The 16457-nt window shown below is 42.0% G+C and overlaps 1 protein-coding gene across 2 annotated transcripts in view; it reads left to right on the top strand.

Annotated features, from left to right (window-relative positions):
* The window catches only part of NELL1 (neural EGFL like 1), a 716398-nt gene that overhangs the window by 529391 nt on the left and 170550 nt on the right, over positions 1 to 16457 (top strand). For both annotated transcript variants that reach the window (XM_024558788.4, XM_024558787.4), the window contains exon 15: positions 10794 to 10889. In XM_024558788.4, the coding sequence (XP_024414556.2) occupies positions 10794 to 10889 (96 nt within the window). The remainder of the gene's footprint in view (positions 1 to 10793; positions 10890 to 16457) is intronic.

Genomic DNA, 16457 nt, shown 5'->3' with positions numbered 1-16457 from the left:
GGGAAACATATTCTATAGTTCCCTCCATGAGAAGATTCCCTTCCAGCTGAGAGAGAGTCAGAGGTGGGAACAGTTCCCCAGCTGGGAGGAAAGATGGACATCATGAAATCTCCTTGGTAGCACCCTCAGGAAGTGGTCAGCCAGGCCATCTTGCTTAATCCCATCATGGCCGGTCTCATGTGGGCTAATTGGATGGACAGAAGAGCAGCCTCAGGGTGTTTGCAGAACTGTGCCCGATGGGATGCAGCTGCTGGTGAGAAGTGGCGAGAGATAGATCTGGAGAGGGAGGCAGTGTGTCAGGCTCTGTACTTCTTGCTTCGTATTTGTCCTGTCATTGAGCCTCCATCGCAACTTGAAGAAGACCTCTTCAGGTCTTTGTTTCACCAGTGGGCAAACTGAGGCTCGGAAAAGGTGAGTAACTTTCTGAAGGTCACGCAGCTAATGATTTAATCCAGGTTTCTCTGATGCCAGAGACTGTGTTCTTTTACCTCCACCATGCTGCCTGTACATTAGAAGTATGTTTTGGGGGACTTGAGCCTAGATATTTCAAAAATAACATTAGCTCAAGAATGAGGGCAGCTCACATGATAGATGAGATACAGCTAAATATCCAGAAGGACAGGGAACTAAACTGGGCCATGGTGAAGGACCAAGGCCCCCAGGCATGGGCAGCATGAAAGCAGGCATTAATCAGGCGTGCTCGCTTAAGAGGACCCTGAGTTTTGACTTTGAAGGCAGCCAAAGAAAGGTCAAACATATATTTTTGAATCCTCTAGCAAGTAGAGCTCTTTGGAATTCTTTGTATTTACAACATGATAATTAATGATTCTAACTCTGAATTCCTTGGTTCATACCTTCAAGCATGGAGTTAAAAAATAATACATCTTCACAAAAATACAAATGGCAGACTAATAACCCTGTAAGTTAGGGTTTCTTTACCTTTAGTTCCCCACATCAGTGTATTTTTCCCCAAATGTGTTCCCCCACCATGTAGGTAAGCATATAACTAATAATAATAACAATGTCAATAATACTTAATATCATTTGAGCACACCCAGATCTAGTGCTCAGCCTACAGTAACCTGTATTTCTCATAACCACCATATAAAGAAGGGAGTGTTTTTACTTCCTGTTCTGTCACGGGAAAAATAAGGCTTCCAGATGTTCTAGATTAGCTCCAGGTTGCACAGCTAGAACAAGGCAAGTCTGAGGTTTGCACCCAGGCTGCCCATCTGCCAGGGTCTGTCATCTGGCAGTCTGGGTGTCGGTAGGTGTCAGGTATTGAAATGGTGGGGGAGGGGGCAGTGTTGGCTGGTAAGGTCATTTTTTCCCCCTCCATTCTCTTTCTCCTTTCATCTTTTACTCATCCCTTATTTCTACCTTCTCTCCTCTCTTCCTCACTTTTTAACAACTCCCAGTTTTCTCCCCTTGGGTGAAGTTGGCCTCACTTCTCAAGCACCTGATGCTATGTCAGAATCCCAGAGCCTGGAATCCTCAGTCTCCGCTCTGTACTTCATTTCTCTTGGGCATGTCACCTAACGTCTCTTCTCTCAGTGCCCCCATTCATTAAAAAATGAAGATATATTACAGATTACCTTTAAATATTCTTGGGAAACATTTTTTAAACAAAAGCACAACATACATTACAAGTGTGAGAAATTGCTCACGTTTCAAGACGGAGGTGGGAAATGGAGAAGCCCTCCCCGGACAGAGCTCTGGTCCAGCCAGCGTTACCCAGCTACGATCCCTGCAGCTTGCAGGGGTAACTCACTCAAGATTTAGCATCTAGTTCCATACTGTTGTATAAAATCACAGAATGCTTTTCCCCTGGGGGGATTTGCTGAAATTTATTTCTTAAAAGTCTCTAGACTGTGACCTTCGCGGGGGATATATTCTTTGGCTCCAATGTGGCAGCGCAGCAGGAAGCCTCTGACCGGCCACCCCGGGCTTTCTCCTCAACCGCTTTGCACAGTCAGCACTTCCAGGCTCCCCTCCTTAGCGCTCCTGTAGTCACTGAACAGCAGTTTGAATTGCTTTCCGAGATTCTGTGGCAAAGATATCATTTGACTGTTGGTTGCCTTAGTGTCTACATCATAGGGACTCCTGACCTGAATTCCTGAATCTTGCTTTTTGAAGTTTGAGCACCATCTCTCTGCCTCTTCTTCTTTGGTTTTTGTCTTAATCCCTCATCATTTTCTTTGCAGTTGATCCCAGTGCTCAACAAGCTCTCAAACTCTGCCATCGATTTGTGTGCCGGTTAGGGAAGGCAGACTGTGAAGAAGTTGGATATAGGAAATGCTGCACTCTGTGAGTGAAGCTGGAGAGAAAGAGGCTGACAGATTTAAGAAGAACTAACCTTCCTGAGGACACACTGTGTTGAGCACTAGGCCCAGTACTTTGCCTGCACTATCCCATTTAATCCCGCTAATACCTGTAAGGCAGAGATTCCCTTGTTGACCTGATCATACAGATAGGGGATTTGATGCTCAAGGAGATGAAGCCAATTTCCAAATTTACTCACTGTGGTAGTCATTTTGTAATATATAAATGTATTAAACCAATACATTGTACACCTTAAACTTATGCAATATTATATGTCAATTCTATCTAAATAAAGCTGGAAAAAATCATCCAGCTACTAAGGGCTACAGCCATGGCTAGAACCTAGGTCTCCGTTATCAGAATCACACTCTTAACTGCTCCCGTAGTTCTGTGGGGAAGGATCATCTGGGCACCGGGTTATTTGGATAGTGTATAGTGATTTATCACCCCCAAGGTCCACAATGTCAGGGCCGGATATTCCTCACTTCCAAGGTGTTAGCAATTTCTTATTGAACTGCTCTTTGTTTTATATGATTCTTCCATTTATAAACTGCAGAGATTTTAACCTCAGAGATTTTTTCCTCCAGTTCTTATAAACACTGACTCATGTTCAGCATTTCATCTCTGACTTCCTTGGGAAAAGCCACCACTCCTGTTCTGGATGAAACTGAAATCGTGAAAAACTAAGACAGTACTGGGAGCCCTAAATCCTTCGTAAAGCCAGTGGGTGCCTGGTGAGAAAGGCAGAGCAGAGTGGCTCTTCTGTGCAGTGGCCTGAAGCCTGGTTTTGTGGAGCACCAGCTACGGTGACTGCACCCCCGTCCTCACAGCGTGTCTTCCGGAGAGCTGAGGCTACCTTCCTTCCTCCCCAGGAGTGCTCCATGCCTCTGCACCACGGCACACGCTGTTCCTGCCCCGTGGCCCCAGTGTCCTCAGCCCCAGCCCACCTGGTTATTATTTCTCTGATTCAGCTCAGATCGTGGCTCTTCTGGGAAGTTGTTCCTGACCTTCTAGGCAGAGAGAGTCCTTTCCTTCTCGCCACCTTCTCTTGCCCTTACTCAGGCAGTATTGCTAGGGTCTGAAAGGCACTATGTGATCTGCACATGCCACTTCTCTGGGCCTGGGTTGGCACTTGCTGTAACATCTGCCTGGAACACTCTTCTATGTGATGACTGTGTGACTCGCCCATTCTCCTCTTTCACTCTTTACTCAGATGCCACCTTCCCCGTGAGGCCTTTCGTGATCACCCTGTTTAACTACCACCTTTCCCACTGGACAGCCCCTGTGGTCCTGCCCTGCTGTACTTTTTATCACATAGCTTGATTTTGTTATTTCGTATCTTCCCCATAGAATATTTTTAGCTGTTCTACGTGAGCCCTGGCTCTCAGAGTAATCCTGGTTACAGAGGCTGCTCAATAACCGTTTGCTGAATGACTGCATAGAGGACTGTCTGCTCGGCTTTGGCACTGTTGGGATTGTGGTCTGGACACACAATTCTTTGCTGTGGGGCTGTCCTGTGCACGTAGGCTGTTCAGCAGCCCTGGTCTCCACTCACCAGGAGAGCCACCAGTAGCAGCACTCCCACAGCCGCGACAGCCAAAAGTGACCCAGGCATTGCCCAGTGTCCCCTGAGGAGGGATCGTCTTCAGGGAGAACCACACTTTTAGTCCCTCAGATCAAGGAGAGCAGAGATTGTATCTCACTAGAGTATGTAGTATCTAGCACATAGTAGATGCTTAATACATTTTTAAAGCTGATTGATCTGCCTTGATAACTGCATGTCCCATATTTTCTCAGATTTAATGATATAGTTTTATAGACAGGACTGTCTTATCGAACTTTATGTTCTTCATATGATTAATTTACTCTGTCAACAAATATGAGTTTAACACCACCATCATTTAAGATGATGGAGAGTTTGCAAAAAAACTTAACCCTGGTCCTTGAAAATCTCGCAGTTAGAGAAGCCCATGTACAGGCCAAAAATACCCATGCCACTCCCATCGAGCTCATTCTCCATAGTGGAGATTACTCTACAGGCCTACGTATATAGTCAATAGTTCAACTTTTCAGGCTGCATGGTTTCTGTTGCAACTACACCCATAGAAAATGGCTCAGAGCTGTTCTTATCAGACTTTTTGAGCTAATAACAACATTTCAGTTTGAAGATGTCAAAAGATTCATTCGCAGTGACTCCGTGACCCCATCCTATCACGGAATGTGATGGACTAGAAGAATATGACAATGACCAAGAATGTGTGGAACAAGGTCCCAGTTTAAACTGCAGATTTAGTGGGTTGGGAAAGCAAGTCATTGGATCACAGTTTCACCCTCTAAGTGATATTGAATACAATGCAGTCCAATACAGTATAACACAATGGAAGTCAATACAATGGAAAATATCAGAATGCATCACACATACTAAGGGTAAATATTATATTTCTGGATGTCCATGTGTGTATGTGAGGGTTTTCTGATTTAAAACTTATTTCTTGTTATTCAGAGCAGTAAAAAGGATCAGCAAAGCACTGTCTTCAGCTAACTAGAATGATGGACAGAACGAAAGTAGAGTCTATAGGCGGATATCTAGGCATTACACTCTTGTGTCCTAAGGTAAAAACAAATACGGGAAGTGGATGGAGATGGGAAGATGGAGATGGTAGTTCACAGATTCTAAACTTCTCCTTCTTCCCTGCAAGGCTCACTGCACTCTCTTCTAACATTCAGTCTGTGGGCTCGATGTGAGTTACAAACAGCTGTTCATTTTCTCCCTGTATCCAGTGCCATTCCACAGGACGAAACCTTGACCTGAACTGTCCCTTCTCCTGTGCTTCTCTAAAATCCTGTTTGTTCTTCCAGGCCTAACTCAAATGCCAGCGTTGGTGCAAAGCTTTGCCTCCGTCCACCAGACACAATTAATCATGTCCGCCCTGTATTCTCAGCCCTTCATTCATACTACTACAATAGTAGTTATCACATGTTATTATACTTGGTTTTGTACATGCCACCCTCTGCTACTCATTTGTGAGCTTCTCCGGGATGGGGCCCATTTCTTCCTAGTTGTAGACTTCAATTAGCACGTTATCTGCATGGGGTAGGTGGCTGAGGCCTAAGCGGAGATGACTGAGTGATGTGGTTGAGGCTCTGAGTTTGAAACCCAGGATGCCACTTAGCAGAGTGACCTTAGATATCTTATTTAACTCCTCTAAGCCAGCTTTCTCTTCTGACAATGGGACAACATGACGAATGCAGAGTCACTGTAAGATGAGATGGAATGTTCTGTCTTCAGTAAATGGAATTACCATTATACTGTTGTTGGTATTATTGCTGTTGAAAAGGAGAGTGGAAATGGCCATCAGAGCCACGGATACCCCCTGTTCTAGTGAGTGATAGGGGTTGAAGGCGGTTTGGAGGCCAGTGATTAAATACTAAACTATGTAATACACTCTGAGTTTAAGGCCAGAATACTGACATGAAAAGTGACAATTGCAGACATCTGGAGGTTAGGTTTTCAATACCAGACTAACCATCTGGCTACTTTTCACTCTGCCCCTTTTCTCTGTATTTTAAACTCTATACTTTAAACTCTTTTTTGTGGGGAGAGCTTAAGAGGGGTGGGTATGGAAAAAGAGAGGTTAACATAAGATTGTTCTGCTCCTGGAGGTGCCCAGTGGACTGCACTGTGTAAAGCCGGAACAGAGTTCCTCTACCTCAACACTGTTGACATCTGCGCCACACAGTTCTCTGCTATTCAGGGCCGCCCCTGCATTGTAGGGCGTCCAGCAACATGCCTGTGCTCGGGCCACCAGATGCCAGTAACACCCTGACCCCACATGCCTTCTCGTAACCGCCAAGATATTTGAGACAGCCTTTGGTAAATATCATGTTCCGAACAAGGTGAGGGATAAAGAAAGCAAACATGGAGGCGATGATGTCACTTTTATTATTGACAGAGCTGGATTGGAAAACACGAGTTTAAGTCCGTAAGCCAAGAATAAACACCAGGTCCCAGGGAGGAATGTGGCATCAGGGAGGCAGGGAAAATTGATACATCGGAAGGCAGCTCACTCACAAGAAAGAAATGAGGTGAGCATGGAGTTTCGCTAAACATAACCAAATTTTAAATATTCTCCCCCTCTTTTGGATTTTAGGTGCATGTCATCAAATGCATCATAACTTTTGGTTCATGACACCCTGTAACCATCCACAGTGATGAGCTTTTATTCATTTACATGCCTTGATAGTTATTTTAACAATGTAATTTATGCCTGATAGCTCAGTAGCCAAACAAGAAACGTTATCATTACCTATTACTAAGCCTGTAGCTCTTCCCGGCCCATTCTCCTGCTTTTCCCCTCTGAGACACATCAAACTGATGTATATTTTTCCCAAAGTTATCAATAGAATAATTTCCTCTACCTCCCAGAGGCAAAATGAACAAAGCTAGCAGAGACAGGCCAGGAATGGTCTTAAGGAAAATGTGCCCTCAAGGAAAACAGTAGGGAAGAAAAGGATTTCTTCTAACAGATCGTGCTGAAGCATGCGTCTCCTTATTTTATCAGGAGACAGGGTGTCCCTTGGAACTAAAAGCATGCCAGTAAAACTTTGAGAGGATCCTGCAAAGTGTTTAGAACGTGAAGGGCTATCACTTTTTATTAGTGTAAAACTACTTTTTGTCAAGCTGAGCAGAGGATGGTGATACTGGGCGTCCACACACCTGGCATGCACAAACCCACCTTCTCGTTTTGTTCCCCTTCACTTGCAAGCCTCGTTTCACGTGCTGAGACATTTTGACTATAAAAACATATTATTTCTGTGGATTAACTCTCCCTTAATTTGGGGTTTTGTAATTTTATTTTCTTGCACAAGGGAAAGAGCCGTTTCAAAAAGAGAAATGGTGCCATTTCGAGTTGACCCAACCCAAATGGCACTCTAAGGGCAGATTCAGGCTGGCGACCTCATTTCGTGTCTATAATCTGCTCAGGCCCTTCTTGGGAATCAGGAAAGTGGTGGGCAAAGGAGCAACATACTGGCGACGCTTGAGTCGTTCTGAGTTCGCAAAGGTGTTGTGCAGCCACGTTTCATTGCAAACCACATCGATACTACTGAGGTCATCAAGTCCAGGAAGGAGTGAGAATGAGTCCCGCTAAAGAATGCGCTCCATAGCACAGGGCTCTTTGCCGTGTAATTCACTGCTGCATCTCCAGACCCTAGAACAGACACTGGTGCACGGTAGTCTTGTTATTCTGAGAAGCAGAGCCCTGGTGATAAATAACAATGATCACGGGTAGTCTTGGGGCACATTCCACTGGCAGTGCCCAGTGCTGGGTCATTTATGTTGGGCATTGAATTTGACCTGCGCAGCCTGAGTGTTTTAATTATTATCATTACTGTCTTGGTCTTGAAAAAACTTAGGTCCAGAGGGATGAAATAATTTTCTGCAGGTCACACAGCTAATAAATATAGAGACAGGATTTGGACCATGTGGCTTCCACCACCCATCTTCTCATAAGCTAGGAAGAAAGGTAGTGGAGACTTGGTGCCTTGGTTTGGTTGTGCTCTCGACCAAGTAATGCTGTGCAAATTGTAGGTCCTCGGAGTACCAGAGTCCTTTTCTGAAGTGCTGGGCTCGTAGTTGATCAAGAAGAGCCTATCCAGATATAAATCTACCCACAGTCTTTGGACTAGGGTGCTACAGTATACTGCGATGTTTTATGAGGTGTTTAAGGGCAACTTGATTTCCCCATAGAAGCTCAGGTTTTGAATGACACGCTGCTTCTTTGTTTTTGTGGTTTTTGAAGTTACGTTGTCATTTTATGTAAGATTCATGTAGGAAATGAATTTCTTCTTTATTCTAGATCATTCCATTGGAAATAGTATATGCTTAGATTGGGTAAAGGGTGACTAGGCTCCAACAATAGTGGAGATTAGATTTGAAGTCCATGAACTTGAATAGGTCCCTACCTGCCTTCTTTAGTGCCACTTGCACAATTTGGACATTTTTTTTCTTTAAATTTGTAGTCAGTTCCCTTAGCCCTTATGGAACTATTCACAAATGGGAGAAACCTGCCTACGTGAATATCACATTGCAGATAAAGCTGCACTGTAATGTATAAGGAGTGGGTAAGACTTTGAATCCGGGCTCTGCTACTTATTACCCATGTAGCCCGAAACTGGCCACTCGATCTCTGAGCCCCAGTTTCAGCATTTTTGTAATGGAAACGATAGCACCTGTCTGGTAGTTCCATGATAAGGGCTATTGCTGCCCTTACTAGAAACTAAGTCAGCATAAGTCGATCACAAGGTCATGGTCATAGCAACTCATCTTGGTGAAACTGGACATCTTATAGGATGGGTGTATTGTCCGGGTGTTAGGGTGACAGTTTGTTCCTGGTCCTTGATGCACGGTCACATGGTATTGCTATCGTTATAATCAGTTTATTGAACAAAATACATCTACAATATTGTGTACCACACTATTTTAAGTCCCTGACAAATACAAACTCATTTCGTCTTTATAGCACCCCATTTATTAAGTGCATTCTTAGAGCATCACGAATGTTATACGCATCATTCCATTCTCAGGATATCACGCACATCTCACGCTTTCTTCAAAAACCTGGTATTATCATTTCTGTCTACAGACCTCTGTGTGTGCGTGTGTGCACACACCCAGTCTAGAGTGAGTGTGTTTCGACTGGACTACTAACACACCCAGGCTGGACTTCCTGCTTCCAGACCCTGTCTTCTTTGGTTCCCACTTGAAACTTTCCTTAGCAGCTTTCCATCTGTCATTTTTTGTGTGCAAAAACACTTTGCTGTTTTCTGTTTTCTTGTTAACTTTGAAATGTCAATCACCGGAGCCAAAAAGGGGTGATGTTGGGGACAAGAGATTTCATATATATATTTAGGTTTTTGTGTTAACCATGCCTCGAGCATGTGTGTGTGTGTGTTTATGTATGTGTATATATATGTGTGTTGAACATGTGTGTGTGTGTGTGTGTGTATATATATATATATATATATATATATATATATATTCAAGGTAGTTAAATTCTGGAAAGAGATAATGGTATTCAAATACCGCTGGCAGGAGCAAAAGGAACTCACAATTAATTGCTAAGCTACAAAATGTTAAATCATACAGTGGATATTCAGTGATGTGGAAAATGATAATATTGTGAGAATTTCTGTGCACTTGAACTAGCATTCAACTACCTAAAGATGTTCCGTGACTTTTTGAAGTTAGACCCACATTATTTATGTGATAATGGCAAAATATAACCATACCATTTTTCCAGGCTGACATTTTCTAACTGCAATTATCAATAAAATAATTTTCTCACTTAGCTCTCTCGTGAATAAAAGAAACACGGGATTAATAAGTTGCAATCACCTTCATTAGTGAGAAATGCTGCGGCATTAGTACACCGAGTTACTGGTCATCAGGCAAGGTTGCATAGTAAGTTACTCTGAATGGAGGTGTTGCAGCATTGTGTTGCAGTGTTAGAGGAAGAGTTTTTCTATCAGAACAACCTGCAGAATATACGTTAATTCGGCAAACAGTTTTTGAGCATCTACTCTGCGCTCAGATATTAAGGCTGTGGTACAGTGCAGAGCACGAAGAAACATGGTACTTGTCCTCACGGGCCTTGTAGCTCCAACGGGTGAGACAGGAAACGATAAGCAATTATACAGAAATAAGCAATTATCCTTCCTACTGTGAAGAAGAGGCGCACGGAGCTCATGTGGGGGTGTAACAAGGGGAACCACCCCAGTCTGGGAAGGCTGCTAGCAGGGCCGCACGGGGGTGGGGTTGGGATAATTTTGCAATGCTTATCAAAAGGTTTAACACACTCCACACTCTCTAAAACTCTATATTCACACTGAGGCATTCTCCGTAAAGGAATAGTTCGGGGTGTAAACGTTCTAGCTGTACTGACAGGGCATTGATTTTATTACAGAAATATTGGAAACATCTTAAATATTCAAAAATTAGTGGTTAGTTAAAGTTATTGTTATCAAACATTGTATCTATTCAAATCTTTTAAAAATAATGTAAGAATGTTTTTATTGTAATAAAGATGCTTACAGAAAAACGGTTACAAAATAGTACTTAAAATGCCTTGGCCCTTATCCCAATCCTATCCTTTGTGGTTACTCAATTTATCCTATTTGATTTCAAATGTGTCAATAACAGTAATAGTAACAGTAATAGTTGCTCGTACTAGTTACCCTTCAGCACATTTCAGCTCAGGGCTAAATATTTTACCTCCATTATTTCAACTGATCTCATGTAAACCAGTGAAGTATTATTTATTTCTTTTTGTGTACCAAACTTTTAAAGATGTCAACGCAGCTGTGTATTCCCAGTGCAACAAAGAAAGAATTGTTTTAACGCATGTGCTGTTTAATGTGAGTTTGCTTATTCCCACTTTATCTAATAGCCATCCCTGGTTCTTTTGCAACAGCGTTCTGCGAAGAGGGCTGCAGATACGGTGGGACGTGCGTGGCACCTAACAAATGTGCCTGTCCTTCGGGATTCACAGGAAGCCACTGCGAGAAAGGTAACCTTAGCCCTTTTAAGGGAGTGGGGATGGGGAGAAAGAGTTTCGGTGAGAACAAAAGCTCTTTCTTTAGGACAGATTTTCAAGGGTGGGCCACAAGAATTTTTAAAACTTGCCTAATACCCGACTATTTAGTCAGGGGCACTGACCTCTTTTCCTTTAGATGGTCAGGTTAAAAAAAGTGACAACTGCCAACACAACAGGAGCCCTCCGATGTGAATGAGTCTGCATTATACCTTTTCCTTGCGGGGGGGGGGTGTCACATCAAGAAGTAGATTTGGGTGTGCTGTAGAGGGTTAGTAATTCGTTTGTGTATGCCATGAGATGGGAAAGGTTGAAAATCACTGCTCTAGGAGGATATCTAGTATTGTGGGTGGATATGTTACATTGTGTTCACTGGGGGGGGGGGTGTAGCTCCCCATAGTGGATACGTGTGGATTACTGCATAGCTGGCAATCTCCCTCTGAAAACAGAGCTTCATTTGGCCTCTTGTCAGCATTTCTCATGTAGGAAGTTTGTATCTTTCTCTCCTATAGTTTGGAATGTGCCTTTTTAATGCTAATTGGAGGTAAAGCCTGGCGAACTGACCTGCCCCCAATTTCCAGCTATTGGGGGTAGCATCATATACGACTATTGGAGTTATAACAATCTGCTGTGTCAACAGAATCTAAATTAGAACCACATGCTCCTTGCTTAAAAGCGCAGTAAATAACTCCAGCAGCAGGTTTATTGGTGTGCTTGGGATTTGTTCTAGTATCGGTGTATTAGTATTATCACTCCTGGACCAGATAATAGAAGTCAATTAGTATTTGTAAGGTTCCATTATGTGCATCTTTCTACTTGCAGTAAATGTAGTGTTTACGCTTGGTGCTAGTTGGTGAAATCAGCGCGCTTGTTAATGGGGGGTATCCTCCACCTGTGTGCCAATTAAATCGGCCTTCAACTCCAGCCTGCAAAGTATACATGTATCAGTGTAATCGAGGGGGTTTTGCTGCGTAAAGTTGAGTATTATTATGATTGCGTTTTTCCGAGCCTGGGATATTACACTGGATACTTCTCACAGTACAACATAAAACTATGGATGTATGATGATGTAGCCATTATCCCTATTATTCAGTGGGGGAGAGGAAGTCTTTAACGCCAAATATCTAAGCAAAACTCTGGGTTCCTTCATGTTTAAAGGTTTCTAAATTTAGATAATACATGTTTTTAAGTGATCCCATTTATTGTACCCCAATTTGTTCTACATACTACATTGCACTGCCTGGATATTTATTTATAAGGCGCCCAATCCGTTCAAAAACATGTCAGCATTTAACTATGTAAATTATTCAACAAGGAAATCAATAAAAAATATGTTCACTGTTTCCATATTTTGTGATATCATCAATGAATCAAATTACATTTATTAAATAAAATGAATTGGTTTGTCCTCAAAAAAGACATGAAAGAGCCAAGGACTGCCCTCTGAGAAGCACGAGAATTACCACATGGAGCTGGAGAATTCTTGCCAAAAGCAAAGGAACTTAATCGTAACTTAGTATTGCAGTGCATTTGATTTTAATTAGGTTTCTAAAGTGAAAAAAAAATACATCTAAAGGTTTCTTATTATTTCCTCTAGCACTACTGTTTCCCTAAGATGAATATACAGGAGTTAATGGGGCCAGAATGGTGATGATGATAATGGTGATGATAATGGATACTACTAGTAGCATTAAACCATTTATTATGTGCTAATTATGTGTCAGATCTCTCAAATGCATATTTTAATATTAAGAATAAATTAAAACCCTGGCGGGTGTGGCTCAGTGGAGTGGATGCCGGCCTGTGAGCCGAAGGGTCCTCAGTTCAATTCCAGGTCAGGGCACATGCCTGGATTGCGGGCCAGGTCCCCAGTTGGGGGTGTGTGAGGGGCGAACGATAGTGTATCTCTTGCACATTGCTGTTTCTCTCCCTCTCTTTCTCCCTCCCATCCCCTCTCTCTAAAAGTACATAAATTAAAAAAATAAAAATAAAATGAAAAAAGAATAAATTAAAAAGATAAATACTATTACTTCTACTTTATAGATGGCAAAAGAAAGCTTACCTAAGTTCAGTAACTTCTGCAATGCTACGGTCAGTATTAGAACTGAGAATAAAATTCAAGTTACATCTGCAAAGCCTGCGTTATAAAGCCTTGAGAGTTTCTCAAGGTAATACACGGGCTTCCTGTTGAATCAAGATTCCTGGGACATCACCCCAGACCTGGTAAATCAGAATACTAGGGGGAGGGTCCATGGATCCACACTTTCCCCAGGCCCCTCAGATGGCTTGTTATAAACCAGTTATTATTATATTATTTTGATATGTGACCAGACCATCTACTCTAATGTTCTTATTCCTTTTACACTATAAAGAATTATAGTAGAACATTGACTTTAGAACTGACCCGAGGAAAAATTATGGGTTTTTATGTCTTGTTGATTTGACTTATATCCTTCTCTCTTCTCAGTAAGTGCTTGGTTGAATTAGTGCTGGCATTCTGGTCCATAATCTGGACCAAGAAAAGTAGAGATAAAGGAGAAAGTCAAGACCAGAGGCAAAAGTAAAACAGAGGAGACAGGCAGGACCTGGGTTCCTATACAAAAGTTAAAGTCAAGATTGAGCGTAACATATTCTTGAATTCTTGCACAGTTATTATAAGGTAAAAATAAAATAAAATAAGCTTTCTTTGTATATGATGCTATCTCCCATCAGTAGCAAAACCATTCCACTTAATATTGGCCAATATTCTAATCCTATGAAATTTTCTATGGATAGAATAAAGTCCATAGTGTCCAATTCATTGTGTGGAGGGACCAAGAAGAACTGTAGGGGAAATACAACTGAAAAGCTTTTCCACATCTTGTCTGGATTCCTTTGTCATGTTGATAATTAGCAATAAATGCGAAGTTATTTTGTTTGCCATCAAATAGTGATGCTAGATGCCTGGAGGATGAGGGCGCAAAGGAAAAACGCAAGTGCCTGGTAACTGTCTGTGGTACGATCACACTAGATCTCTGGTTTGCTTTGCTTTAGTTCCAGGGCTGAATCAGTGGTCCCCTTTGAGCTGTGTAGAATCTGCTTACATTTCGTCCTCATGGTGTTTCCCTTGGTCCCCCTAGTTGCTGGTTTTATCCATTGCCTATGATATTTAGCTTTTCAGATTTCAAACACCATTAGTTAAATTACTGAAATCACTTGTTAAAGAAACAGCCTGTCTGGAGTTAAAAGTTCCACTTGAGTTTGGCATGTAACACAAAGATTGGAACAACACTACTTTTATTTTATATTGATAAGTTTTAGGAAACAAACTTTTTATAACCCCACTCAAGATAAGCAAACATTTTTTACCTCTTGGTTTCTGAACAATATATCATGTTGGTTCTTCTTACCCTTTGTTCTTCCTCTGTGCCCTTAGCTCTGATATATGGTTTCACATTTAGCATCAAGATGTACAAAGAGAGAGATGAGTAAGGAATCAGTAAGAAAGGAAGTTTTTCTACTCTTAGCGTAGAAAAGGGCTGTTGGTAAATGCACTCTTGTTAACCTGAGAGAACTTGAAGGATATCATGCCATGCTGACTTAATGTAGCCAAAGGTAACACCAAGTCTTCCTAGAGACTTTTCACACATAAAATCAAGGAGCTATACTGCATCCAGAAATATGTTACCTACCATAAAACAACAGAGCATCATCCTCTGAGAAGTGAGTCACACTGTTTTCTACTTAGCAGTAAGCAAATTTGCAAGTGACAATAAGTAAAGATTAAATATGAAGTATTACTCTGGCTGGTGTGGCTCAGTAGATTGAGTGCAGACCTGTGAACCAAAGGGTCACTGGTTTGATTCCCACTCAGGGAACATGCCTGGGTTGCGGGGCCAGGTCCCCAGTAGGAGGCATGCAAGAGGCAACCGAACATTGATGTTTCTCTCCCTCTCTCCTTCCCTGCCCCTCTCTTTAAAAATAAATAAATGAAATCTTTAAAAAATAGTCATTAAAAATATAAAGTATTAAACTATGTGTAGTTAGGAGTTTCTTAACTTTGACACTTTTGACATTTCAGAACAGAACATTCCTTGTTGCGGAGAGCTGTCCCATACACTGTGCATGCTTAGCAGTGTCTCTGGACTCTACCCAGTAGATGCCATTAGTGCTCCGACCCCCCAGTCACGACAACCAGAACTGTCTCCCCACATTGCCAGACACCTTCTGAGAGGCAGAATCACCGCATTGACGATGCCAGGCCTAGATGTAGCATTTTAAAGTCTTAAAGTGTGTGTGTGTGTGTGCCTATGTGTACAGGCATATACATGTTAGGTAAATGTATGTCAGTATTATTTGATAACAAACCCATTTTGGTGGACAAAAAAGCATTGTTAATGCATCTCTGGCATTTTTAGGAATGCTTAGGGTTGTTATTGCATTTAGAAAGTTCTTGACCATTCATGAGCTAGGAATTGGCTGCTGTCCCTCACATGCTGTATGGGGCACATCTTCTTATGGTCCCAGGGACCAGACTGATGAATAAGCTGGGCCTGTTCTATGTCCACTCTCTCCTGTTCATGGAGTGAACTTATGGATATTCCACACCCACCCAAGGACCATGTAACTCTAACCCTTGTATTCTCCTGAAGGAAGAAAAAATCCTTTATTCTTTTTTTAGAGGAAAGTTTTCAATGTATGTAGTAAGATGATAATTTTATTTGCTCTCAGGTGCTTCTCTTTTAATTTGCATTTCTGTGGTGGCTGGTGATGCTGAGCATCCTTTCATATATCTCTGGACCCTCTGTATGTCCTCCTTGGAGAAGTGTCTGTTCAGGTCCTTTGCCCATTTTTTAATTGGGTTGTTTGTCTTCCTGGAGTGGAGTCATGTGAGTTCTTTATATATTTTGGAGATCAAACCGTTGTCTGAGGTATCATTTGCAGATAGATATATTTTCAATTGCCAATGGCAAAAAGACAAATACCATATGATGTCACCTATAAGTCGAACCTAATCAACAAAACAAGCAAGCAAGCAAAATATAACCAGAAACACTGACATAAAGAACAAACTGACAGTAACCAGAGGGGAGGGTGGGAAAGGATAATGGGGGAAAATAGGGGAAGTGTCATCAAGGAACATGTATAAAGGGCACATGGACAAAGCTAAAAGGAGGGTAGGTTTGAGGGTGGGAGGCAGGGATGGGTGGCGTGGGGAGCAGTAGTGGGGTGAAAATGAAGACAACTGTACTTGAACAACAATAAAAATAAATAAATAAAGTGCTTTTCTTCGTGACAAGACTTCTCAATTAGTCACTCTTAGTAGGAGTGTCAACTGCAAATAAATGAAGATGGCTGTTTGTGAGGGTGTAGACAAGACAGCGAATTTTACTGCATTTTCTACTTGTATACTACACGAATCTTCAATTGTGTAAATGCGGTTGTGTAGACAAGAGGGACCTGTAACCGGTGCCTTGTGAACGAGACAGGGAGAGCTGGACCAAACTAGTGGAGCTATCGGCTAAACCATAGTGTAGTGTAAAAAAATTAGTAAAGTACAAGCTG

Source organism: Desmodus rotundus, chromosome 5, assembly GCF_022682495.2.
Source record: "Desmodus rotundus isolate HL8 chromosome 5, HLdesRot8A.1, whole genome shotgun sequence".
Taxonomy (NCBI): Eukaryota; Metazoa; Chordata; class Mammalia; order Chiroptera; family Phyllostomidae; genus Desmodus; species Desmodus rotundus.
The sequence above is the reverse complement of the archived record's forward strand: the minus strand, read 5'-3'. Positions and strand labels throughout refer to the sequence as shown.